General features: G+C 43.0%; 5 protein-coding genes across 22 annotated transcripts; 4 read left to right on the top strand and 1 right to left on the bottom strand.

Annotated features, from left to right (window-relative positions):
* The first annotated feature begins 142 nt into the window (after positions 1-142).
* Positions 143-1,528, top strand: LOC6731465 (serine protease inhibitor 42Dd). Its single transcript, XM_002078580.3, has 4 exons — positions 143-196; positions 257-1,095; positions 1,154-1,292; positions 1,349-1,528. Exons 1-4 carry the CDS (start codon positions 184-186, stop codon positions 1,480-1,482), a joined length of 1,125 nt encoding a protein of 374 aa, XP_002078616.1. The 5' UTR covers positions 143-183; the 3' UTR covers positions 1,483-1,528.
* A 513-nt stretch (positions 1,529-2,041) lies between these two features.
* Positions 2,042-20,621, top strand: LOC6731463 (vascular endothelial growth factor receptor 1). Of its 17 annotated transcripts, none has more exons than XM_016178678.3 (19): positions 2,042-2,249; positions 11,463-11,668; positions 12,807-13,324; positions 13,955-14,111; positions 14,643-14,864; positions 15,186-15,334; positions 15,398-15,581; positions 15,647-16,116; positions 16,250-16,276; positions 16,347-16,656; positions 16,720-17,169; positions 17,231-17,710; positions 17,784-17,943; positions 18,312-18,538; positions 18,600-18,869; positions 18,931-19,180; positions 19,243-19,315; positions 19,374-19,524; positions 19,783-20,621. In XM_016178678.3, the coding sequence occupies exons 2-19, from the start codon at positions 11,599-11,601 to the stop codon at positions 20,199-20,201; spliced, it is 4,587 nt and encodes a 1,528-aa protein (XP_016024126.1). In that variant the 5' UTR covers positions 2,042-2,249; positions 11,463-11,598; the 3' UTR covers positions 20,202-20,621. The 17 variants fall into 17 exon arrangements, with proteins under 17 accessions (XP_016024126.1, XP_016024119.1, XP_044779233.1 ...); XM_016178671.3 differs by having other exon boundaries at positions 19,636-20,621; XM_044923298.1 differs by having other exon boundaries at positions 15,111-15,334; positions 19,636-20,621.
* A 374-nt stretch (positions 20,622-20,995) lies between these two features.
* On the top strand, positions 20,996-23,685 carry LOC6731462 (sorting nexin-32). 2 transcript variants are annotated; one of them, XM_016178683.3, is made up of 8 exons: positions 20,996-21,143; positions 21,319-21,708; positions 21,762-21,883; positions 21,944-22,388; positions 22,452-22,634; positions 22,884-22,901; positions 23,075-23,184; positions 23,250-23,685. In XM_016178683.3, the coding sequence occupies exons 1-8, from the start codon at positions 21,138-21,140 to the stop codon at positions 23,341-23,343; spliced, it is 1,368 nt and encodes a 455-aa protein (XP_016024114.1). In that variant the 5' UTR covers positions 20,996-21,137; the 3' UTR covers positions 23,344-23,685. The 2 variants fall into 2 exon arrangements, with proteins under 2 accessions (XP_016024114.1, XP_016024113.1); XM_016178682.3 differs by lacking the exon at positions 22,884-22,901 and having other exon boundaries at positions 20,997-21,143.
* A 151-nt stretch (positions 23,686-23,836) lies between these two features.
* LOC6731461 lies at positions 23,837-24,768 on the top strand. Its single transcript, XM_002078576.4, has 2 exons — positions 23,837-24,057; positions 24,118-24,768. Exons 1-2 carry the CDS (start codon positions 23,845-23,847, stop codon positions 24,766-24,768), a joined length of 864 nt encoding a protein of 287 aa, XP_002078612.1. The 5' UTR covers positions 23,837-23,844.
* A 69-nt stretch (positions 24,769-24,837) lies between these two features.
* On the bottom strand, positions 24,838-25,845 carry LOC6731460 (cytidine deaminase). Its single transcript, XM_002078575.4, has 2 exons — positions 25,393-25,845; positions 24,838-25,334 (listed from the first exon to the last, which is right to left on the bottom strand). Exons 1-2 carry the CDS (start codon positions 25,748-25,750, stop codon positions 24,898-24,900), a joined length of 795 nt encoding a protein of 264 aa, XP_002078611.1. The 5' UTR covers positions 25,751-25,845; the 3' UTR covers positions 24,838-24,897.
* Between the last annotated feature and the right edge of the window lie 83 nt (positions 25,846-25,928).

Below are 25,928 nucleotides of genomic sequence, written 5' to 3'. Positions count from 1 at the left end.
GGAATTTATACATTTAAGTTTAATTGTGTAATGCCATCCATTTATATTCTTTAATAATGCTTTAATGAAATCCAACCGAAGCGCATAAATTTCATATTGCGATAGCGAGTCGAATTTGATTATCATGAGGACTATATATAATCCGTACTTTCTAATTTGTTCTTACTCTCTATCGACGTTAAAATGAAGTATTTGTGTAAGTAAACTAATAAAATACAAATTAATCACAGAGGAATAGGTAACAAATGCACCGCAGGTCTGCTGCTTTTGGCCACGTCGGTATCTTGTCGCTTTACCGACGATTTCTACCAAATTTTGGCCAAGGAAAATGTGGCCAATAATCTCATATCCTCTCCCCTTTCGGTGGAAATCGCACTGAGCATGGCCTACATGGGAGCCAGGGAAAAGACAGCCGAAGAAATGAGGAATGTTTTGAAACTGCCCGACGACAAAAAGGAAGTGGCAGCCAAATACAAGGACCTTCTGAGTAAAATCGAAGGACGCGAGAAGGTAGCCACTCTCAGTCTGGCTAATCGCATATACGTGAACGATAAGTTCAAGCTAGTACCGAAGTACAATCAGATGGTCAAGGATTCATTTAAGGCTGAAGCGGAGACAATCAGCGTTGTCGATCCCAATAGGGCTGCTTCAATTATCAATAATTGGGTAGATAATCAGACGCGTGGTAAAATCAGAGACCTAGTTTCAGCCAATGCCTTGTCGGATATGGTAGTGGTCGTCTTAAATGCCATATTCTTTAAAGGCCAGTGGGAGTACAAATTTAATCCCAAGCTCACAAAGAAGATGATTTTCCATGTTTCGGATCAAAAGAGTGTTCCGGTCGAGATGATGTCACAAATTGAATTATTTAGCGCCGCACATGATAGAGAACTGGGTGCCAAAATTATCGAGCTGCCCTACAGAAATTCGAGCCTGTCCATGCTCATTTTCCTACCGGACAAGGTCGATGGGCTACCAGAGTTGGAGAAAAAGATCGTAGGATTCACCCCGAAACTTTCCAAAATGGATGTAACTTTAAGGCTTCCCAAGTTCAAAATCGAATTCTCCACTCAACTAAACAGAGTTCTTAAGGCGGTGCGTATTCATAGATTATTCTTGGTACACCCATACAATTTATAAACTTCACCTATAGATGGGCATACAAGATGCGTTCAAAAAATTAGCTGACTTCAGTGATCTGGTCGAAGATAGTAAAGTTTATGTGAGTAAAGTCATTCATAAGGCGTTCATAGAGGTTAATGAAGAAGGTGCTGAGGCAGCGGCTGCAACAGGTATTTCATCGATTTTTCGCCTCTACTACAATGCTAATATGTTTTATTTTTGCCAGCTTTACTTACTGTGCGCTATAGTAAGCCTCGTCCGTCCTCACAAATGGTTTTTAATGCCGATCATCCATTTGCCTATGTCATTCGCGATGGGGAAACCATTTATTTTCAGGGCCACTATGTGAGCCCTAATTAATGAAATGTACTTTTTCTTATCAATAATAAATGGAAATTGTATTATATTTTATTGTAGAATAAAAGGGTTTCCTGAAAATATTTCATAGATGGAAATTAGTGAGAATGCTCTAGTCGAGCTCCTTTTAAATCAAAAACCCGTTACTCAGCTGACAAATCATTAGAAATTCATCATAAATACTAAATATTATTTAAAAATAAAGCAATTTTTATTTTAAACACTTTGATCTAAAACTAAAACCGTTAGGAAATTTAGTACGCCATGGCATCACTGGCCGCCTCTGACTCACGCCGTCTGGCCAACTGGAACTGTTTTCAAGCGGTCTGGCATCACCACAAACAGCGGTGATTTAGTACATTTATTTAGTACACTTCACCTTTCGAAATAGTAATGAAATAATAATAAAAAGAAACTAAATAGGAGATCAACTCTCTAACGAAGCAAGAAAATTAACATCAAGTTGACTAAGAATATAACAAAAATATTATTCCATCCATTCTATTCTAGATGATGCTCATCGATAGCACAAATTATTAATCGAATCCGATACCTCGATAGTACCGTCGATAGTGCCCCAGCTCTAGTTAACGTTAACTTTTCGAGCTGTTCGGACGTCAAAGCGGAAGAAAATTCGCGGGCTTTTCACTTTTGTTCGTTGCAAACTGTTCAAACTTTGCCGACGACGCAGTATTTATTGTCTTTCAAAAGCAAACGATACTGCTGAATACCGCCCCACGCAGAAAGTGTTAAGCACCGAAATCCACAACGTAAGCGTTAATTTTTGAAAGGCTCGAAGATACGTTCGATAATATAGATATAGAATCGTGTGCGATATGGAAACGAAACCAAATCGTGTCGTATATAAGTATAAGTGAAGCATCAAAGGTGCTAAGCAAATGAATCCGTACTCAAAAGTTTAGATATCGATGTGAGCGAACCCCCACACCTTCGCAAAAGTAAATAACAAACACAGATACGAATCGGAATTCGAATACAAATGCAAACTCAGCCACAGGTGGTTGACAAGAGTTCTAAGTGATTGTCAATCGTAAGCCCGAAAATCGAAATCGAATTCGGCGCTCGTGATGTTGCTCAATTCAATGCAATTACAAAAAACACCCAAAATAGTCATGGTCACTACGCTCCTATAGATGGTGTACATAATGATCTATTATCAGTGACCTTTTTCGAAGTGCGTGTGTGTGCGTGCGTGTGTGAGTGCTATTATCACTGGCTGGTATTATTCATTGATAAGTACATATAAGTGTTGGGTGTACGAAAAGTGTGCGTGTGTCTATGGTGAATACGTCAGCGGCATTCCAAGTAATCGAGACTGCAAACATCCACCGGTGCCAGGTATTCAAAATCGTGAATCATCGCCGATCGTGACTGTTGTACATTCAAGAGTTGTTGTTGTATCTTCAGTAGTTGTTATTGTTGTTGTTGCCAAGCTGCTGCGATCAAACGGTAGACTGCGTAAGACTATGAATATGAATAACACTACGATGGATTTCGAACTTACTCATACTCCTTTTCCAGAAACACCAAAATAAAGTTCGTTTATACATATATGTATGTATGAAGAAGAAAGGGTTCACCTTTCTTTTGTTTGCCTGGTCAACTAACTGAATGTGTCTATAGCGACTTTCTTAAACCGGTTCCACGCCATCCGTTTCTTGACCAAACGAACTGTTGATACATTTTCCCCCAATACGTGACTCAGGATCGAGAAGTTCTGATCGAATCAGATGCCCATAATTCATTGCCTCCAATTGCACACTGTGCCCAATTTGTTTATTGAATACAGATCTCCTTCAATTCGCCGACTGCTCCATTTATCTCTGGCCACTTCAAAAGGCCTCCCAGTCCAGGCTGTTGTTAATTGCCATCGTTCTCAATCACTTTTCCGGACTGCAGTCCGGAAAATGTGGTGGAAAACTGCTACGAATCGTTGGAGTTTCGAGTCATAAAAGAAGGTGTGGATGAAATATTTACTGGAATTAACCTGGCATCGAGCATTGAACAACTGTTGTGATAAGCCAGAATAATCAATGGATACTAGTAGTTCCTGGAAAATGTGCTTGCTCCCTCCAAATTGCCACTGGCCACTTGCACCTCTTTTTCACACCTACCCATTATGCACATGGCACATTAATCAGGTGGGGCTTATGGCCAAGTATCCACCAGATACGCACACCTGCCCCGCCCCCCGCAGTAGGTGTCAAATTAGAGATACTTTACTGTAGTTGATTGTGCTGAAGTAGAGAGCTCCATTACGAATAAATTACTTTGTATGCACTGGAGAAAATGGTTATAGTAGTTCTTTCACCTTAATAGAAACTAATTAAAAATACACACAACATATTTAAGCAAAACTCGCCGAAAATAGACTTCAAAATAATCAAAGAATGTGCGTGACAACGAATTTGTGTATTTCAAGCGATTGTAAAATCTCTAGAGATACAGATAGACGTATTTGGAATGCTGATATGTATTATTGCACAAGACATCTTTTAATCTCAAGAGGATTGGGTATGCACAGAAGATTGACTTCATCTTGTGGATAAGAGCACTAGAATGGAGTTTAGGCACATTTTGTAGAACCGCAGAGTAACATGGCTTGAAAGCGGAAAAACCATTTTCCGTTTCTCTATGGCAGTTCGGATAAGCTGTAGCATTTTTGAGAAACCCCTTAACTCTTTGGGCAATTGGCTCATAAATTTCCATTTAAGATAATATCTGTTTAATTGAATTTGCCGGTTACCAATAAGCCATAAATAAAACCGATTCGGTGGACAATCTCCATCTGTAGTCGCGGCCAACATTGAACACGTTTTCACATACTTTGTTGGTTTGGTTGTTTTGGCATTCTATGAATGGACACCTTCGCCTCTTTACATCCGCTGTGGTCTGAGTCAGAACATAAATAATAAATAACAAATAATAAATGGACAGCGGACAACAAATGTTTTGGCCAGGCCATTGGAGCTGTCTGCATGGAGAGGTGGAAATAACCTGGCCATAAATCTGCGAAAAAGGCTAAGCAGGCAATTGGCTTTCACCTGGGCCCTAGACTAAAACCCATTCATAAGCGTTGGAAAGTCGTTGGGAAACTTTATCTGCCCCATAAACTGCACGTAATCAAGTGCACTTCGGAGAATCAGGGAAATAAGTAAATATATATATACAAGAGCAATCTTATTTCCGACGGGAATAAAATGAAATGAAGGCAGCCAGCCAGTCAAAACAAAAAATGCATTGAGTAAACAAATCGCATAAAATTGAGCCATGTTTTGAGGTCACGGCGAGCCACGAAATGGGCTATATACGTTGGCCATATTTATTTGTTAATCGGGCGAAACCCAAAACAAACAAATTAAACACTTGTCGGCTATTAAGTGAACGCATATAACATTTCTATTTATTCGCCAGCAGCTGGCCAACAACTTGTTGTCGCCACGCGTTGTAGTTGTATAATATCTGGGCAGAATGCCAGCGATTCAGTTTCACTATAATTTTTTATTAAGTTCCCAGCTTATGGAAAACAAAAGAAATAACCTTTCCAAATCTCTCGAGCGACTTTTGGAGTGTTACACAACCGAAAGAAACCGTTTCCCAAATGACTCATCTGAAAGATACATTACCTGCTCCGGTAATTTCACTTTTATGTCATTTCACTTTCTTTGCGCGTTATGCAAAGGTTGTCCAAAAAAAAAGACATTAAATTATTTTCGCCGCTTCTGCTTGGTCATTACTTAAACTAACCAAAACCCGTATCTCTTTCCTGGCCTTATCGCAGCCCCATTGGTAGTAAAGATAGGCCGTTGCGAAATGCTGTTAAGAACTATTTGCCAGATAGTTTATCTTGCAGTGCGCCCGCAGTTTAGCTACAGTTCCTTAATCTTGCAGCTTCTCGGGTATCTGAGGCTGCGGCTGATTTCTGTAACCCATTATTCTGCGCTTCCAGTTGCCAATCCATCAAGGCGTCACTTTTCCTTTTTCTCGCAGCTCCTGTTGTTTGGGCATTTGTCTTGCAGCTATCGCTTCAAAATGCATTAGATCTGCGCACAGAAGCCCGTATTTCTATTCTCAGCTGGGAATTTGGCATGTGGAATGCCAAATGGGCGGGGACGTGGGCGTGGGCTCCAGTGGAGCTGAAATTGCAAAACTTGCTCTTGTTTGTGGGCGGAATTCACAGCGGGCGCTGTGCACTTGCCCAAAAAAAAAAAAAGAACAAAACTGTCAATTGAAACGGAACCATATATCAATTAATTAGAGTCGGACAAGTGACATTAAACCAGATGTTCCCGCTGATAGCAGCTCACCCACAAGTCAAGTGACCTCAATCGAAGGGTGCTAAAACGTCTGCTCAATTAATCAAGTCCAAGATCTATTAATTCTGCAGACTTTGGTATTGTCATTAGCTTTAGCTCGCCCAAAATTAATAGTCAGCTTTTATTAAAGCGATTTATGTGCCGAAAAATATTATTTTATATAGCACACTTGGATGTTAATGGAAACATATATGGCCAGTTTGAAGATTCTGTTTTTGTTGACAATTTAAATCAATAATTGCTGCTACAAGTCGCAAACAATTCAATTTTTTTTAATTAGGCGAGAAAAAACAACTTGACTCAGTGATAAATTTTGTGTGACACCAAAAACTTTGTTGAAACTTTCTTGGTGAAATAATTTGGGTGGCAAAAGCAATTCCATTATCTTTTGGCATTTAAGCGAACTAAATGCTTATCCCTATGACATCCTTGCGTTCATTAGCGTTTTTGGTTGGCTAACGCCCACTTGCGGACATTCGTTGTCCTGACGAAAGCCTATTGGTTAATGGAATTAGCTGGCATTCCATTACCATGTCACCATCCATCCACATACCCTTCATCATTAAGAGGCACGCGAACTGGGCCAAAAGTAGCGTCATTATGCAGAACGTTGGTTGAACGGTTTGCTTTGGGCCAACGAAACGAGAGTTGGCCAAAAGGCCCACACGCGCTTTTCTGGCCTGGGTGGGCGGGCAGATTGGGCCCAGATCTCTCGATACCGCTGTTAACCGATTGACAAATAGTTTGATTTACGAGCCAGCAAATCTCAGCTTGGCCCAAATTGCAAATTTCAATTTGGCTGCCTGGCGATTTTCTGAATTTTTAATGAAGCAAATGCTAGTCCACACCCCTTTTGTCCGCTTCCAGGCAATGCAGATGGATAAAAATATTTCCCGGTACAAGTATTTCTTTCGTATTTCTCCGTGGCGACTGCTCATTATTTTGGCCAGAAGCCAGCGGCATGTTTGCAATTGCAATCACAGAATTCGTGAACGATTCAACTTTCCATTAAGATGTGGTGCGCGAAATTTCAATTGTAATGGAAAAAACAAAGGAAAACACTTGACTTTCGCACAAACACAGAAACAACGCAACGCCAAAGGTCAGCGGGAAAATCAAATAAAAGCACGGAAAAACTCGGTCGAAAGAGTCGTAAATTTTCGTTGGCCCAAACAAAAGGTAGTCGGAACAATGAGACACACTTCTTTTACTCGACTCCGGATAATTGCAAAAATAAACACGAAGCTTGTGGCCCATATATATTCAATTTGTACAAGGGAGTTGCAAATTAAAATGGACAGAGGTGGAAAAGAGCTGCAGGAAAATTCGCCCGTGACGAGGGTCAACCGTTGAAGTCCAGGCACGTAGGCGGCGAAATTTTCGGAGTAAAAACCATTTTTCAGAAACACGTGAGGGAAAGCCACAAAAACCGCACTCAAACCTCGAAATGAATCTGTTGCACATGCAGCAAGTTTTCCGTTCATTGGCCATAAAGAATCAAATAACGTTGAAAGATTTTCCCGGCAAAGCGTTAAACTGTCAAAAGTTTCGGCGTAAAGAAAAGTGCTGGAATGGAATGCTATTTCTTTTTTTTTCTTTATTTTTTGTTGAAAAAACATGGAACTAATAAGAATGTTGGCCACTGATGTAGCCGAAACATGAAATGACCATCCTTTTTTTTTATGGCAAAAACGCATGAAAGAGTTCTCTTGTCTGCACATAAATACACATTGTATCATTGCATAAATTTGCTTCAAAAGTTTGCCTAAGTTTATAGCTTGGTTCTGGGTAAAAAGTGCTTATTAGATACTCGCATAAATATAGCTTGGGAAATTCACAAAAAATCAAGTGAATAACAAGCTTATCAACAATTTGGTTGTGTGTTTTTTAAGCTCTTGTGCTTGGTAAATATACAATTGTACCTGAATTGTGATTGTTATATTATATTATAAGTTCCTTAAACGATTTTCAATGACTGTTTATACATTATACATTCTGCTGCAAGATCACTCTTTGAAACAAAAGATTTCGCAATATGTGTTCAATCAATGCAATACAATCCAATGATGATGATGATGATATATGCAAGGAGACACTTGCTCTCAAGGAAAGTTCTCCCATTCGGTCAACCGGTTTGCGTGCTATACAGTTTTATTATAATAATATATACGTAAAAAACATATAAATGTGAGTGCTAGGCAGTTTAATTAGTACGCAAATATCGTCACTTATATAAACAGATTTACATGAAACGCAAACGTGAGTGCAAACGTCACACATGAATAAACCAAAAAGGTGGAAAGGGGAATCATTAAATGTGGGGGACATTGGTGAATGAATGAACGAATTAAGGCGGCGCCACTCGACCGTGGAATGACGTCATTCTTTATTATTTATACGACTCGATGGTGGTAAACAATTGTGTGTTAAACATATGTTGTATATCGATGTGGATTCTGATAGTCGCGAATTGATATGAAAGTTTCGGGGAGCACTTGATTAATCATATACATTTCGTATCTCACAGAAACACTCAAAACTTTTAGAAATCTAATAGATTACGCAGAAGAATGCAACCGCAAAAAGCGTAGAAGAGTGACTTTGGGAAATTGTATTTTCTTTCTTTGCACAAAAACAAGACAGCTGAAAAATGCCGAGCAAATTATTCATCTGGCTGTGTTTTGCTTCTTTCAACAAGATACATTTAAGCATTCACAGTTGAAAGTCATTATTCTGTTCGGATTAAAAAATATTTTAAACGAAATGATCATAACAATTCATAAATTCTTATTTCTGTGTATTTCCTTCTTAAAAGATAATCGATTGGCATTATTTTGCGATGACATTGTAAACAAGATTATAAACCAATATTAAGGATTGATAAGCAACTGGCTATAATTGCATTGCTGCCAATGAAAAAGCTCGAATTGGAGCAGATATTTTGAGCGTTCTGTTTGCCCACGACTGAAACTGACTAAGTGCAGAATTGTGTACTCCGCGATAGGGCGGATGAGGCAGAGATCCCCACCTCTTACCAACCAAACTGGCCTCATTATGCCCATGGCTAATTGCGATCCGAGGACTGTGTAAGAAGACAATCAGAGAGAAATATCAGAGCTGGGAAGAAAAGGGATTCGCCTGCAGCTGGGACTGCAATTAGGGCGCACCGTAATTTGCGTCACGGGCACGTGAGGCACTTAAAAGAGCAGCAAGAAAAACTGTTGCCCAGATATAAATAGACGCAATGGGGGCTAAAGGAAAATGCCACAGCACGGAGTCGCCCTTGAAAATGGCCAAAGTGGGCGTGTCGTCATGACAACTTGCATTCCAGCGACAACACAAACCAATGCACCGAAAAAAATCAGCTATACTTTAAATCGTAGTTTAAATATAAAAATAACTTCAAAACCATTTTGAACATTTTTTTAAAAACTTTTCTTGCTCATAGTATTGAAATGCTATCTATTTATGAGTTGGCTGCCTGCCAAAGTTTTTTTCTCACTGTGTGGCGAGTGACTGGCAGAAAACGGAGTTGCAAGTCTTAAGTTCTCCTTGTCAAAGTCCAAGATTTGCTTGGCGGCCAGCAACTTGCAACTTGCCACAAGCAGCCAGACACATTTGATGGCCTGTCTGCTACTGGTTATGGGCTTTACTCTCCTACATTCCTGATGCGATATTGGATTTGGAACATAGTGCCAGTTGCGGAAATAATACATACTCGAAGATTTGCATTTAATTTTGCATTCGCGCGGAAGTGGTCTACTATCGACTGATGAAAAACCCGGCATGATTCAAATGACCAACAAATTCGCCGATAAATATGAATTCTGTCGAATTTTTATTGAGCGAAACAATCTGAGGATTTGCTGAGTAAAATATTTAATACCGATTCAAAGCGTTTATCTATGTACATTGTATCATTTTCGAAATACTAAAATAGTTTTATTTTTGAAATAATAAAAAAAGAAAGAGTATTCAGCGGAGTTAAACTTCATGCCCCTTAGTTTTCCGCCTTTTTATCGTTCCATTAGCTGCTCCTCCTCTCAGGTGATTAGCGACCGAGTCAATATTTGCCAGCTGATTGCGTTTAATCCGCAATGCTACCTACCGGTGCGGATACGTGGGGCAGGTGAAACCAGAGCAAATTCAATTGGCCAACAAACGCTGCAAACGGACTGAGCACTGACCCCCGAGTTGTCCTGGGAGTGACAAAGATGAATGGCTCTGTGTTGGCTGACCACCTGGCAATTAGCCAGAGGGAGTCGCATAGGCCAAAATGTCATCACGAAGGCGCTGGAGGAGTGCCCTCAAAGTTGGCCAGCAAATTAAATGGCAGTTTATTGGTGTGTCCAGCGAGCAGCCGGGACACTTGTTGTCTGTGGCTCGGAGGGATTACATTTATACGACATGGCCACGGAAGTGGCCCATCAGCAGCCAGCTCGTTTGCTCTAATTGCCGGCAAACGGAGGCGCCGCTTGCACACACTGGAAAAGAAAGTCAATTCAATTCAACATCGTATTTAACAAAATATGTCATACTGAAACTAAAAGCAGCGGCTTATCCACACATGCTGTTTTTTTTTCGAAGCAAACTGACATGATAAGCAACTTTTGATAGTGAGCACAAAAAACATAAAAAAACCAAGCTCGCCACTGAAAGCATAAGTTTAAATCTACAAAAAACATAAAAAGCTCTCAAGTAAAGGCATAAGTTTAAATTTAAATTTAACGTACTGCTGGTGTGTGATAATATATACAATATGTATATAGGAACATCGTTATCTTATTCCTGTTTTGCAGAACATTTAATTAAAGCTATAAAAGCCTAAAAAAAATATGCCATGCTGACATCAAAATGCTGCTTCATTTAATTTCATATATGTATCTTTACAAATTTATCTTTTTGTGGCCGTGTGGGCAATAGTTAATCCGCTTGTTTAATTGTGCATGTCCCGTTGTCATTTAGAGACTTAGACTAGCTCAGTTCAGCTCAGCTTGTGTGACAGTGAGTTATGGCCACGTGGGTGACCTGTTGCCTCATCCGTCGGTGGGTGTGGCACACCGCCCTCCGCCCCAAAAAATATGTATATGTATATCGCCCGGAAACTTGCATTTCAAAATGCGGATATGACACCAAAAAAAACTGTGGAGCCCATTGTGTTGTTCTTGTTGTTTATGCGTGAGCACAATATCTGGAGAAGACTTACAAGATTTATTTTCTTGTATTTCCGCTTTATCGAATTTATCGGGCCTGAATGAAGTGTAGAAAACATATACAATTCCCTTATCGCATGGTTCCTCCGACCATCCAGCGAAAGCTTTATTCCTCCTCGGATGGCTATGCTGTTCACTTGTGCTCGAAAAGCGGAGTATAACCAAGTATATACCGAAATTCTATAAAAGAAATGTGTTTAACTAAAGTAAAGTTTGTGAAAAAAACTAAAAATGGAACACAACGTGCATAATATATGAACATATTTACTGATTAGCAAAATGTGCTGCATATGAAAAGAGACAAATAACAAATAGCAAATGCGAATTAAAAACTAATTATCTTAATATAAAAGAGACAAACAAACAATATCTATAATCGGTTTAATTCACAACTTCAACTCTAATCAACGAAAAATCCTTCGATTTTTTTCAGTGCAACGCTAAGTGAGCAAAGTGTCTTCCAGCGTGACCATGGCATTAAAGGGCCAAATGTGTTAAAATTGTGAATATTTATGAGTGTAAAATTAGCACAATATATAATCGCAGAGGAAACAAACTAACCAAGCCAAATGGCGATGCTTCCGCGGTGGATTCTGCTGCCCCTGCTCCTGATTTTGCGGATCTCGTGGAGCGATGCTGGTAAGTAGCCCTGCACAAATCTCATTCAAAAAAAAAAAAAAAAACAACAAAACATACTTTCCTACCATTTACTTAATTCCAAAGAATTTTATGGAACTGATAAGAGAAAGCCCTGAAAATACACGACGGCTAAGGCTTTCAATTTGCACAATTAAAAAAAAAAACAATACATATCTGCGAATATGCATTGATATTTATGTATGGCTTGCTTCCTGTCAACAATCGCACATTCTTTATTATTAAATGCACTGAGACAAAAAACAGAGTAATCCATGTCAGCGTTTAAATACAATCAAGGTTGATTCTTATTTATATATTTACAATTCCATTTTTAAGATGCGATATGATTGTGTTGAAGAGATTTCATTCAACTATTAGTTTTCGTTCACTTGCATTGAATTTTTCTCTGTGTAATGCCATAATCTATCCATCTCTACGCTTGAGCCACTCCAGACAGATCCGACAGCCACAGTTTATAGACACCGCTCTGAACTTTGAACTCTGGTTGATATATGCCCGAATTTCGGACTAGTGTCGTCGATTCAAGTGTCGTTTGTATTAGTTACGAGTTTGATATTGTTGTGCATTTATAAAGACTTTCCTTACTTACACTTATGTATGTACATATGTATGAGCGGAGAGCATATTATAATAGCTATCAACTCTATTGTTATCGCAGTAAACAAACAATTGATTCCGAGCCTAGAAGGCAAAACAAACTAGTTGAGCGGCCATCGCAGAGGCGTAGCTACGCGCAGCCTTTTGGGATACCATGATCAATTAAATATGAAGCATGGGATTGGGTAAAGGATTGTGCATCTGCGCCCATGACGCCCTCGACCGCAAATCACTGGAAGTCATTATTATTGTAGCGCCACCCAGTGGATGGTGATATTGTTGACCGTAGGGGAGGAGGCCTAAGGCAATAGATAAAGCGGCATGTGGAGTGCTCCGTTGTAGGGCATTCCAGCGATCAATGAACAACAATATAGGAGTGCAGATGACCTTCTATTTACCATGCACCGATGAAAGATGTGTACTGCTTATACGGACAGAAATACGGACAAATGGACAGATGCACTAATAAATATATTGTTTATTATAATACTTATATGTATGTTCTCTTCTACGATCTCAGTGCCTTTGCAGCAGTTCTCGCCGGATCCCGATGACAGCATCGAGAACTGCGGCGGCGAGAATGGAGCTCCCCTGATGACGCCCTGCAAGAGCGCCATAATCCTGGATGCCCAGACGAGCACCACGCTAAAGTGCGAGGGCGACGAGCCTATGAGCTGGTGGACCAGTCAATCGCAGTACGTGCATGTAAAGTCCTTCAATAATACGGAGGATCCGGCTCGACCATTCGGTACCAGCGTGGATCTCATCGAGGTGACGGCTGACTATGTGGCAGCCTACTATTGCGTGAAGAACTCAAAGTTTAGTCAAATCGCCAAGGAGGAGCAGTCGGATGAGGTGATGATCGAACTGGTTAATCAGGGATACGCCAGCTCCATCTACGTGTACGTGAATGATCCGGACACTAAGCTGGTCGATAGTCACAACGTGGTGACGGCACGCCAGTACACTGACGTAGTCATACCCTGCAAGCCAGCCATGCCGGACACAGAGGTGCTGCTGGAGACCAGTAATGGAGAAGTAAGTGGGCAGGATCTACAGCTTGAAAACACTTTCAAAAATATTCTTTCTAATGGGCCAAAAAAGGGCCTGCATGAAGAGATTTTACTATATATAATTAAATTAATTAATTTAAGAAATTAAGACCAGTCCAAGTTCTCTAATTTTATGAGATTCATGCAGGTCCTAAGTATGTACTTTTGGTGTTACCCCCGAACTTATGATCTTCTTTTCTCGGCGCGCAGAGCACGTGGAAAATCAGCTCGAAAGGTCAGATTCAGGGTAACCCCAAGTTCTTCGATAGTGTGAGGTACCATCCCAGATGGGGCTTTACCTTTCAAGTCATTGACTGTGTATCCGGTTACTTGTATTGCAAAACGTTGGACTATGAATTTATCATTGACGTTACCTATCCAGAAAGTATGTCTGTCTTTAATTGATTTCGTAGTTAGACCCCTATGCTCCATATATGTATATATACTCGAACTCTACTGTACAGACATAATAATATATTATTATAGCGTAGTATTAACCAATCAGCTCCAAGTTCGCAATAGTGTTGATAGGCAGCAGATAGCCAGTCCAAATGTAGGCTACCATTTCAATTGAATACCCACTTGATTGATATCTGACCAATATGCCTATGTGCAGATGCATTCCAGCAAATCTGTCGGTCGATACGATCCGCAACGGGGATTCACCATCGAAATTCGCAGCATCGTGGATGGCGGCGACTACTACTGCCGCCCCAATCCGCCATTCCCGCATAACGAAGAGGAGATGACCAGCATAGAAGTGCGCTTTATTGGTAACGGTCACATTGATAGTGAGTTTTTGCACCCCAAAGTTTGTGATTTGTGATTTCCGTCTATACATGTCGTAAATATTGCTTTCCACTATTCAATTATATTTGGAATCGATCATCGGAAGCGGTTTCGGGATCGGTTATGGTTATGGTCTATCCTGATGCCAAGGATCTAATCTATGCAAACTACATTCTCTTCCAAATTTATTGGCCTTAATCACACTCTACAGCCAATACACGAAACTACACTGCACGCATTTAGTTGTAGACTTTCGCACAAAGTTAAAAAAACTGACTTCAAATCAAATATGTTTTTTTTTACTCAGTTTTCGGTTTAAACTTCCATTAATTTCTTAAAATTGTACTTAAAAAATGAACTTAAAAACTGGCACACTACTCAAAATCACGGCTTGCTAGTAACATATTTAGGTGTGCTAACCAATGGTATTTTTGCCTTCCTTTGTCTTCCCGCCCTCAAAAAATATTGATTGACCTGCCGTACCCAATGTCATGTTAATCTGCTAACTCCTCCAGCAACCGGATTGGAAATCCCTCGTACCCAACCGACTAACATGGTGTACACAAATGCACCAGGTGTCACCGATGGCGATGACGAGGTCCTCACTGTTACTAACCAATCGACGGGTAATGTGGCACTAATCCGTGGTGGTGATGGAACTTTATCCAGGGAGCGGGCACGGCGAAGTCCAGCCCGCCTGGCTCCGATGAATGCGTCGCCCTCACCCAGACCAGGGCGTAAGTGTTGTCCTGGCTGTTGTTGATCTGTTCGTGTGTCCATTCTGTTAATGATTTTTTGTCCTGGTTGTGCGTTATAATTTCTTGCATCCTTTTGTGTTCGATTTATGTTGGTTATGGACTGATTTAACTGCTTTAGCAACCTTATTCGCTACTAATCAATGCTAACACCTACCGCCTAAGTACTGTAGAAACGTTAACCCATCTGTGTCCACGTCTATGTCTAACCCAACCATCTGCATGAAGCTGTAGCATTGCTGGCCAGTCCCAGTCCATTGCGAAGGGTATCTAATAAAGCTAAACTTTCTACCAACGCCACAGAAGACGGCAAGCCGCTGCCAAAGCCGGTGATCAGGTCCTCCGTGGAGCATCATGTCTTTACGGACACCAACTTCACCCTGGATTGCGAGCAGTCCGCCTACGTTGAATCAGTATACGGAATGGAATGGTTCACTCCATCCCGGGATGAGGTCAGTAAACCTCAATCTGCATGTGTTTTAAAAGAGCAGTACTAAGATAATGATTTCCCGCAGAATCGCATCTTTGCCTCCCAATCGAGAACCGATCCCAAGACCAGGAACAGCACCCACCAGACGGGCAGGAGCACCTTGACAGTGCTGAATGCACAACCCTCGGACACTGGTCTATACAAGTGTGTGACCACAGACAATTCCAACCAGAACGTACAACGTGCCACCTACAGGATTAAGGTCCTAAGTGAGTGTTAAATATATTGAGTATTATGAAGATATTTATCTATTTGTTTACCAAAACCAAAACAGAGCAAAACGAAAGTTACCTGAACGTGGGCGAACCATCGGGTCATTACAACGTGCAGGAATATGCCAATCGCACCATCCAGATGACCGCGAACTTTGAGGGATTTCCGACGCCCTCCTTCAGCTGGTTCAAGCCCGATGGCACCGAGGTGCGGCAGTCGGAGAATAACTTCAAGATTCTCTCCACGGAATTGAGCACAATGCTCCAGGTGCTGAACGCCCAATTGCAGGACAGCGGCACGTATGTCCTCCGAGGATCCAATTCCTTCGGCATCGTCCAGCGGGAGTACAATGTCAGTGTGATGGACGCTCCGGCGCTAAAGATGTCCGATGCCTATGTCCAGGTGGGATCTGTGGCGCGACTGGAGTGCACCGTACGCTCCTATCCGCCGGCTATCGTCACCTTCTTCTTCCGCCCCTGCAGCCTGGAACCACGGTGGCCCACTTGCTCCGTACTCAATCAGAACTTTAGCGTAAGTAGTACGATGTAAGGGTATATCTGATGGGTTCTTTAGTTAATGTTATGGATTATTTTGTAATCGTTTCGTCCTTATATTTGTATTGCTTTCTTGTGTCGTCCCATGCTTTGGTGTTGTCGTTCTGCAGTTGCCGAGTGAACAGGAGAAATACCAGGTATTTGTTTAAAACCATCTCCCCCTTACGTTTTGGGCACAATTACCAACACTTTGTATACCATCTCCAGTTCCAGACCCGACCGAGACCCGGAAAGCTGAGTGTGGAACGCATATACGAGGTATCGTTCCTGCCCACGGAGCCGGGAATCCTCACGTGCATTGCCCAAAATATCATTGATGGAAAGGAACGGAGGTCCCTGACGAAGGCGCACGTTCTGCTGGGCAACATTTCCGAGAACATGACCATATATGACTTCGATAAGGATCACAAAATCGCCAAGGAGGATAATGTGAACTTCACCTGCGAGGCGCTGGCCTATCACTTTGATGGAAATCTTAAATGGTTCATCAATGGAGAAAATTTGAAGGAGTCAGATTGTAAGAGTCTCTAAGTGCTTTCCGTGCGTGCTGTTATATAATTTAAAACAATTTTCCACACAGTGGTTCGCATTGAGACCAGCCATACCAAGTACTCCTACAAGAGCACTGTACACATCTCCACGATATCCGACAGGGATCGTGGAACCTACGAGTGCCGGGCCTACCACAACGACAACGACGCCGTTTACAGCAGCCGGGAGATAGACTTGTACGTCCACGATCCCTCTGCTCCTCAGTGGACAAACGCCGACCAGGCGGGACACTCGAAAATAAAGCGCAAACTTAGCCAAACGCTGGAGCTGGAGTGTGCCTCCACAGCGGTTCCCGTGGCCATTGTGCGTTGGTTTAAGGACGACAAGGAGGTGACCGAATCAAAGCTCAGGCACATTATTGAAAAGGAATCCAAGCTGCTGATCACTCACCTCTATCCCGGAGATGAAGGCGTCTACAAGTGTGTGGTCGAGAACCGACTGGACAGAATCGAACGCTCCTTCACGGTGGTGATATCAGGTGAGTTTCGAATTGTTATTGCTATTGAAAAGTATAGTTTCACATTGGATATACATTTTAGATCTGCCCGGCATTAGCATGGCCTGGGTGTGGTTCGGTGTGATACTATTCCTCATCCTGATCGGTCTGTGCCTCTTCCTGGCCGTGCGCTACCAGAAGGAGCACAAGCGGCATCTGGCCCTTAAGGCAGCCGGATTGGCCAACTTCGAGGAGGGCGCCGTGGGACACATTAATCCCGATCTGACCCTGGACGAGCAGGCGGAACTGCTGCCCTACAATCGGGAATTCGAGTTCCCGCGGGACAACCTGAAGCTGGGCAAGCAACTGGGAGCCGGAGCATTTGGCGTAGTGCTCAAGGGCGAGGCCAAGGGCATTCGGCGAGAGGAGCCCACCACCACGGTGGCCGTCAAAATGGTCAAGGCGACGGCTGACAACGAGGTGGTGCGGGCACTGGTCTCCGAGCTCAAGATCATGGTACATCTGGGACAGCACTTGAATGTGGTCAATCTCCTGGGTGCAGTTACAAAAAATATAGCAAAGCGTAAGTTTCGTTATTTACGGGAAAGACTTTGAGTATTCAGTGTTTTTAATATATTAATCTGTGAATCATTTAGGCGAACTCATGGTCATTGTGGAATACTGTCGCTTTGGCAACATTCAGAACTTCCTTCTGAGGAACAGGAAGTGCTTTATCAATCAAATCAATCCAGATACCGATCACATTGACCCCAGCATCATGACCCAGCGCATGTCCGACAACTATGAACTAAACCGGTAAGTAATCGGGGTCTTTTAAACTGTCTAACAAATTATTATGATTTATTAAATATATGTACGTAACTAACAATCTCAAAGCTGACTGACTTCAACTTAAGATAACCTTTGTGTTAACTAACTCTTCTAACGTTTTGTTTCATGGTTTTGGTACTACCACTATTATTTATCCACCACCAACTACTTGTACCTAACAACCAAACACGATACAATTAACTAAACTACACACACTCTAAACAAAAAACCCTGAATGTTCTTGCACTGGTGCTTGTGATCCTGCTCCTGGTTGTGGTCTCTTCTCCTGTGTGCTCCCCGCTCTGTGTGTCTATACTGTGTCCTTGTGGTGGCGACCTAACTCCAACTAACAGCGATACGAATGGTGGTGGCTTGAAGTACGCCAATGTCGGTTTCCCGATCCACTCTTACATTAATGAGCCGCACAACAATAACACGCAACCGCCAACTCATCGCAGAAACTCGGACAATGATCCCCGATCGGGCACCCGAGCCGGACGAACCGGATCCGGATCAGCCACCTACAGCTACGACCGTCAGATGGATACCTGTGCCACCGTGATGACCACCGTCCCAGAAGGTAGGTTCACGCCTAGGAGATTTTCACAATATGTTTGTGCTTATTATATCTTAATCAACAGACGATCAAATAATGTCCAATAACTCCGTACAACCCGCCTGGCGTTCCAATTACAAAACCGACTCCACGGAGGCGATGACAGTGACCACTGTGGATTTGATCAGTTGGGCATTCCAAGTGGCAAGGGGCATGGATTACTTGTCCTCCAAGAAGGTGTTGCACGGCGATCTGGCCGCCAGAAATATTCTCCTCTGCGAGGACAATGTGGTAAAGATTTGTGACTTTGGTCTGGCTCGATCCATGTATCGAGGGGATAACTACAAGAAGTCAGGTAATTCTAAATCTATTTGTTACTTAACTTTTTATTAACATAAATAAAACGAATTGAATAGAGAGTGGAAAGCTGCCCATCAAGTGGCTGGCGCTGGAATCGCTGAGCGATCATGTGTTCAGCACATATAGCGATGTTTGGTCCTATGGAATTGTTCTATGGGAGATGTTCTCGCTGGCCAAGGTGCCGTATCCGGGCATCGATCCCAACCAGGAGCTTTTTAACAAACTGAACGACGGCTACCGCATGGAGAAGCCGAAATTTGCCAACCAGGAGCTCTACGAGATTATGCTAGAGTGCTGGCGAAAGAAGTAAGTATCTAGATTCAACGTTTAATCCGAATCCATCGTCATATTAATCTCTATTCTTTCAGTCCCGAGAGCAGACCTTTGTTTGCTGAGCTGGAGAAGCGATTTGCAAACATGCTGGGCGAGGATGTAGCCAGCGTAAGTGGGAAAACATTTTTGAATATGAAACAGAATAATAAATTAGGAACAATTACAGCACTACTTGGACCTAAACAATCCGTACATGCAGAGCAACATTGAGTACATGAAGAAGCAGTCCACGGATTACCTGGCACTGATGGGCTCACCCGACGAGATGGCGCCTGCAGCTCCGCGCTACGTGAACGGGCACATAGTTCCCGATATACGTGAGTATTACTTCAGCCACGGCCATGTATCAGGTTACTAACTGCGCACAATCACCCACACACCCATCTGGCCATCCTAATGCACCCACTCTCGCTGGCACACTAACTCAGGCATCGAGGAGCTGCCGGATGACTACATGGAGATGAGCCGGGACTCTGATCCCGATGCCAGCACCGCCATATTCTCACCCAAACGCCTCGAGGGCGAGACCTCAGACTTTCCGGATTTCTCTAGCGAAACCACTTTCAATTTCCCAGGGGCGCGACAGTCGCCTACGCTGAGTAACAATCTCAACAGCGGATCGAGTAAGCCGCTCCGCAAGAAGAACGGCATGCCAACTGTCGATGTGGCGGATCAGGCGCCGGAGGAGATACCTATGCTGCATCGCCGCTCCACCGGATCGGATGGGAGTCCGGAGCAGGGAAGGCGCTTCAATCAGGCCATCATGCAGCAGTATGCCACGCCCACACCGTCCCCTCGCCATCATGTGGAAACCAAACTCAATGGGCAGTCCTCCGAAAACTATGTGAATATGAAGCCACCCAGGAAGAATATACCCGGCAAAACCACAACAGGTGGCGGGGGCGCTGGTGCTGGAGCCTCCACGGAGGCCTTCTCGAATCCCAGCTATCAGCCACTGTCCACCGTCAACGAGAAGGAGCAACGAAGGTATTAGGACGTCCCGGAGCCATTAGCTTAAGTTTAGGACCTCTTTGCAGCTCAGTTGGAGTTTTAAGTGAAATTTTAAATAGAAAATTTTAAATATAATCAACTTATGTAATGACTATTGTTGATCTTAGGAAAACAAATTGTTAACAGAAAGTAATCGTACGCGATAGAACCTTTTAAAAAATGTTAAAATTTCAACTTAATTGTTTAGGGGCCTTTAAGAAACAATACTACTTAGTGGCATTGTCAAGATTCTGATATAGCTTTAGGACCACACACTCACTCCATGTTATATACTATTAATGCCATTTCATGTTTTACATTTAGTGTAGCCTAAGTTTATTAAACTTATATATGTAAATGATTGTCTTAAAATGTGTATGCATGTACCTACGACTACTCAAATACAATGGGTATGATAACAATATCAATTGGCTTTTATTCAACTCCCTTTATTCTATTATAACTTGAGTTCCGAGGTTCTTTTCGTCTTCTCTAAATTTAGCATACACAAATACACGCTTAATAAATTTTATATTTGGTTCTTTATGGGCGAAAAAGGGGACTAAGAATTGGGAATATATTTGAAAAATTAACAAGTTTTAAAGATGACTGACTGACACACAGCTTTAGCAATCAAATATGTATATGAATTCTTGTGACAATTAATTGTGGTATTAATAGAATATTAGAAACAGAAAACCCATATTGTATTGGTAGAAATAAAACAACTTAATTTCGTTGGAGCTGTGAACCAATGAACCGACATTGGTTTTCGCATTTCAAATTCGATAGCAAGCTTTTTCGATATCGATGTCAGAGCTGCGTGTTATCGATTATTCGGTAGTCCGCCTGATGCCACCTCTAGTGGAAATTCGCTCTCTGTAATTTGTAATAAAAACTTGTTTTTAGCCCAATCATTTGTTATTTACTTGGCCGCAAGATGATGGTAAGTAGAAACGAAAAGACAAATAAATCGTTTTATATTGGAATTATTGGAAAAGTAGTACTTGATTTTCGTTGCTTCTAAAATGACGCCTCGCCCGCACACAAAGAAAGTCTTATCATTAAAAATGGGCGTAATTATAGTGTACTTAGGCTAATGGTTATTTTGACCCCCATAGGACGGCACGGATGACTCAAATCTGCTTAACAGCCCCTCCACCAACAATGGAGCCACAATGGAAATCGCCTCGCCCACAAATCCACTTGCCACTCCACCAGCAACAGGCGGTGCACCCGCACCAAGTGGAGCCACAAATGGCAGTGGATCCGCCACATCGCCGGATAGCTCCTCCTCAGCCCCGGCCACGCCGGCAGTTCTAGGCGAGAACGCCCTGCACGTTGAGATCTCCGATGCGCTCAGCGAAAAGGAGAAGGTCAAGTTCACAGTGCACACCCGCACCACACTGCCGGGATTCTCAAAAAAGGACAATAACGTAGTGCGTCAGCACGAGGAGTTCGTCTGGCTACATGACCGTATTGAGGAGAACGACGACTATGCTGGCTACATTGTAAGTGTTTGGTAAAAGCATTTCCAAACTGCTTACTAAAATATCTTTCTTAGATTCCGCCCTGTCCACCTCGTCCGGACTTCGATGCCTCCCGAGAGAAGCTGCAGCGCCTTGGCGAGGGCGAAGGCAACATGACCAAAGAGGAGTTCAAAAAAATGAAGTCAGAGCTGGAGGCGTAAGTATCAATTAGTCCAAATAGTCATTTTATATGCAAATGTACATCTTTACTTGCCAGTGAGTACCTAGCTACCTTCAAGAAGACTGTGGCCATGCACGAGGTTTTCCTGCGCCGCCTTGCTAGTCATCCCGTCTTTCGCGTCGATCAGCACTTGAAGGTTTTCCTGGAATACGACCAAGATCTGTGCGCTAAGCCACGCAAGAAGATGGCCATCTTTGGCGGCTTTGTCAAGTCCCTGGGCAAGACCACAGACGAGATCTTGTTGAGCGCCACTGTTCGAGATGTAAATGACTTCTTTGAGAACGAGCTGCAGTTCCTTACCGAGTACCACGGCCACTTGCGAGAGGCAGCACTCAGGACGGAGAAAATGACGCAACGCCACAAGGATGTAGGCGACTCGCACCAGAAGATTTCAAATGCGTTGACGCAGCTCTCGACTACGGAAAAGGGAAATGTGGAGACGTTTGTGGCCAAGACAGCGGAGATATTTGAAAGGATCAAGGTGCGGTAGGCTGCGTTTTCGCTATAATTATATTTTATAAATTTTTCTCCTGATATTTTAAAGAATCTGGAAACCCGAGTGGCCAGCGATCAAGATCTCAAGCTGGGCGACACTTTGCGCTACTATCAGCGGGATAGTGACGCTGCCAAAGCTCTACTAATCCGGCGACTGCGGTGCCTGGCTGCTTATGAGGCCGCCAATCGAAACCTGGAGAAGGCTCGCTCCAAAAACAAGGATGTTCATGCGGTAAGATTGAGGGATGATCACAAATAGTTCTTGCAGAACTATGTTTCATATCGTTTAAAGAGCAATTGTTTTCCCTACAACAAGTTTCCAGCGGGTCAATTAATTCTCACGCTTCACTAATTACAAATAACAAATTATTTGCGTTCTTGTATTTTATTTCTACCGTTCACAACCTCACAACTCTGCTCTCTGATCTGCCTGTCCCTCCCTCTTCACTTTTTGTGCGTGTTTGTGGTTCTGTTTCTGCAGCCGTTGGAGGTGCAAGAGGTATTTGGTATTTAACGTTTTAACCGTCGGTTCAGTAGATGTGTCGCCACCCCACGTAACTGCTGCATGCGCTCCACCGTTGCTCAACTGTTGTATTCACTTTAGCATGCCCTTGCTGTGGCCCACTTGTTGTGTTCCCTGTATATAATCGTTTTTGTTTATCCTCCAATTAGGCCGAGACTGCCCAAGCGGAGGCCTGCGAAAAGTTCGAATCTATGTCTGCATGTGGAAAGGAGGAGCTGATCGGTTTCCGCAACCGACGGGTAGCTGCTTTCAAGAAGAGGTGAGTCAGCAGCTGCTAAACCTTTTGCTATACTCTGCATTTTATTATCGCTTTTCTAAACACAGCCTCGTCGAGCTCTCAGAGCTGGAGATCAAGCATGCCAAGACGCAGTATGAATATCTGCGCCAATCGCTGCTAGCGCTCAAAGAGATTGCCTGAGACGGGGAGCTGGACGTGGACAAGGAATAGAAGGATGAGTCACCCGCACATTGTTTACACACCCCATTGAAACGCAAGCCTCATCGATTACACACATCCGGGAGACGAAGTAAATCAATTGTTTAATTGCTAAGCAAACAGTTTATTATTGCACAGGCCAAATCGAGTGCAACATTATTATCTTAGCCCACGTATTATATTAACGAATATTCATTTGTTTTGTGAACAGAGCGCTTTTATATTTGTCAAACAAGCATTCCTCTCTAAAGCATAAACTACAACTACATATATTGTAAACACTTGCATTTGAAGCTGAATATAAACAAGAAATATTGTACAGAAGGCTGGCTGTTTGTAAGCAGTCAATATACTAGCATTGTTTGGAGTCGATTCGGTAACTGGGCAACATCAAGGGTTTCCAAATTAAGCGTCCCAAGGGGTGCACTTTTCCATAGTCGCTGAAAATTGTGTTTGTTGTCAGAGTTAGATCATCCATACGCCATGGATGAGTTCGGCGTCTTCGATTACAAGCGCCCTGTCAGCGCTACAGATCCCGATTGGAGGACCTCGTACTATCGAGGGCATCGCCACATTACAGACTTGAGAATGGGTAACAAGCTGAACGCTAAGTTTGCCGATAAGGGTATTTATGTGAAAGATCCGCTGCTGTCTGAGAAACCGACTTCTGAGTGCATGGCCAATTATGTGTGGAAGGTGGGTTAATTGGTATTCTGATATGTTGCACCAAACTGAAACGAGACCACAATTTTCCAGTATAACGATCCCAACGCACTCAGGAATCCCTCGCTCAACATGAAAACGCAGTATATGAAACCATTTGAGGAGGGTTTCCTTCGCTTTGTCAAGCGAAAGATGAAGCCCATTTCTAGTGTCAGTCATGAGTCGTATGTGCTTAAGGAGCTGCCGGAGGAACAGGAAATATTGCCTGTAACAATGCCCACTCCGGTGGCAGCCACCAAGCTAGTCATCGACCGTTCGGAGGCGTCCTACAGCAAGTACCTTGATCCCTCCTCCACCACATACAATCTGTCGTACGTGCGCTGGGGTCCCGAGGACTTGTGTGGCGGAGTAGCTGCCCACGACAATATTACATACTGGAATTGGTCGGAGAAGATGCCGCCCATCCAGAAAGTATCCCGTGAAGAGGATCCTACAATGTGTGACGAGGGTAACACGCATAACTGCCCTAAGCGGCGCTGTGAGTTTCAAAACCTCACCAAACGAGTGCCGCATTCGGGAATGGTCACCGAGGTGCGCGCTAATTTCACGGATCCACAGTTCCGAAGGGTTGAATTCGATCCTGAAGTTAAGCCCATACTGGTGCACGAGGAAGTCACTCCGTTTGCGGAGAAAAGCGAATACGGCATCTACGGATCGGGGGAACCAGTTATCAAATACGTTTAGTTCTCTACACATCGTTTTGACTTTTTGTCAAGTTAATCAGCTGCTAACTTAAATTAATTGCAAAACTTATTGAAATTACCACGAATAATTTTATTGCATTAAATAAATTCTGGATATTAGAAGGAAATTTCATTCAAATGAGGTAAAGCTGTGGGGAAGCAAGTGGAAGGCGGACGTGACCAGCACTTCAGCTTCGTCCGGAATGGAAGGAATGCAGTTCTCTTGCTCCGGCGGCGGAGCCTTGGCAATGTAGATGGGAATGTCATTTTGGACGAACTCCAAAATGAACTGCCGGCAGACTCCACAAGGTGTGGTAAACCCATCTGGGTGGTAGGCTACCACAGCACCCGCCGTATACTTCTTCTCGCCTTCGCTGATACCTTTGGCTAGGGCACAACGTTCCGCACAATTGCCTGGAGTAAAAGCTACGTTCTCGATGTTGCAGCCCGCGTAGATCCTGCCGCACTTAGCACGGAAGGCTGCTCCCACTTTGAAGTTGCTGTACGGCGCATAGGCACATCGACGGGCACGAAGAGCCGCCTCTAGCAGTTCCCGTCCGTCCTCACCTGGAGATTACGGTTTAATGAACAATGCGGAGGATTCACCGTGATACCGAATCCTTACCAACAGCACAGAACGCGACTGTGTACTCCTCCAGCATCCGTGGATGTGGCAGGTTTTCGGATTCACTAGCTCGACCCCTGTCGCCATTTAGACGCGCCTCCCTGCGGGCCAGCTCGCATAGAAATCCCTCCAGGGTCATCATATACTTTCCCAGTACCTTTCGAAGTTTCTTTTGGCGCAAGTTCTTGATCTTACCGCCAGCGCATTTGGTGCCAGATTGCTCCTGGCGGCGAGCTAGCTTCGCCTGCAACATTTCCAGTTCCTTCATCTTCTTCTCCAGCTCTTTCCGCTTCAGCTCATCCTGTAGATTGTTCAGGTTCCGCATGTACTGCTGAAGGAGCTTTCGCTTTTCGGACATTTTGCAGAACTTCAAATTTTTAAAACGAAAACAATTTTTGAAAGCCAGAAACAAATGCCGAATCTGTTGGCAATTTGTAAAACACTAATGTCAACTCTACGATAAGGAAAAACAAATTATTTTCTTTTTGTGTTTTTTTTTTATAATAATGGTTCTATTATATTATTTATCGGCCATT

This window comes from Drosophila simulans, chromosome 2L, assembly GCF_016746395.2.
Source record: "Drosophila simulans strain w501 chromosome 2L, Prin_Dsim_3.1, whole genome shotgun sequence".
Lineage (NCBI taxonomy): Eukaryota > Metazoa > Arthropoda > Insecta > Diptera > Drosophilidae > Drosophila > Drosophila simulans.
This window is presented reverse-complemented; position numbering and strand designations above follow the sequence as displayed.

Bases quoted from the DNA above. Each gene is read 5' to 3' on its own strand.
- LOC6731463 (XM_044923289.1), top strand. From the start codon at position 11,599: ATGGCGATGCTTCCGCGGTGGATTCTGCTGCCCCTGCTCCTGATTTTG. The intron at 11,669-12,806 runs GTAAGTAGCCCT...CTACGATCTCAG, and splicing joins GATCTCGTGGAGCGATGCTG to TGCCTTTGCAGCAGTTCTCG. The intron at 16,117-16,249 runs GTAAGTAGTACG...GTCGTTCTGCAG, and splicing joins TACTCAATCAGAACTTTAGC to TTGCCGAGTGAACAGGAGAA.
- LOC6731465 (XM_002078580.3), top strand. The intron at 1,096-1,153 runs GTGCGTATTCAT...CTTCACCTATAG, and splicing joins TAAACAGAGTTCTTAAGGCG to ATGGGCATACAAGATGCGTT. The intron at 1,293-1,348 runs GTATTTCATCGA...TATTTTTGCCAG, and splicing joins TGAGGCAGCGGCTGCAACAG to CTTTACTTACTGTGCGCTAT.
- LOC6731462 (XM_016178683.3), top strand. The intron at 22,389-22,451 runs GTGCGGTAGGCT...GATATTTTAAAG, and splicing joins AGATATTTGAAAGGATCAAG to AATCTGGAAACCCGAGTGGC. The intron at 23,185-23,249 runs GTGAGTCAGCAG...TTCTAAACACAG, and splicing joins GTAGCTGCTTTCAAGAAGAG to CCTCGTCGAGCTCTCAGAGC.
- LOC6731461 (XM_002078576.4), top strand. From the start codon at position 23,845: ATGGATGAGTTCGGCGTCTTCGATTACAAGCGCCCTGTCAGCGCTACA. The intron at 24,058-24,117 runs GTGGGTTAATTG...ACAATTTTCCAG, and splicing joins TGGCCAATTATGTGTGGAAG to TATAACGATCCCAACGCACT.
- LOC6731460 (XM_002078575.4), bottom strand. From the start codon at position 25,750: ATGTCCGAAAAGCGAAAGCTCCTTCAGCAGTACATGCGGAACCTGAAC. The intron at 25,335-25,392 runs GTAAGGATTCGG...CGTAATCTCCAG, and splicing joins AGTCGCGTTCTGTGCTGTTG to GTGAGGACGGACGGGAACTG.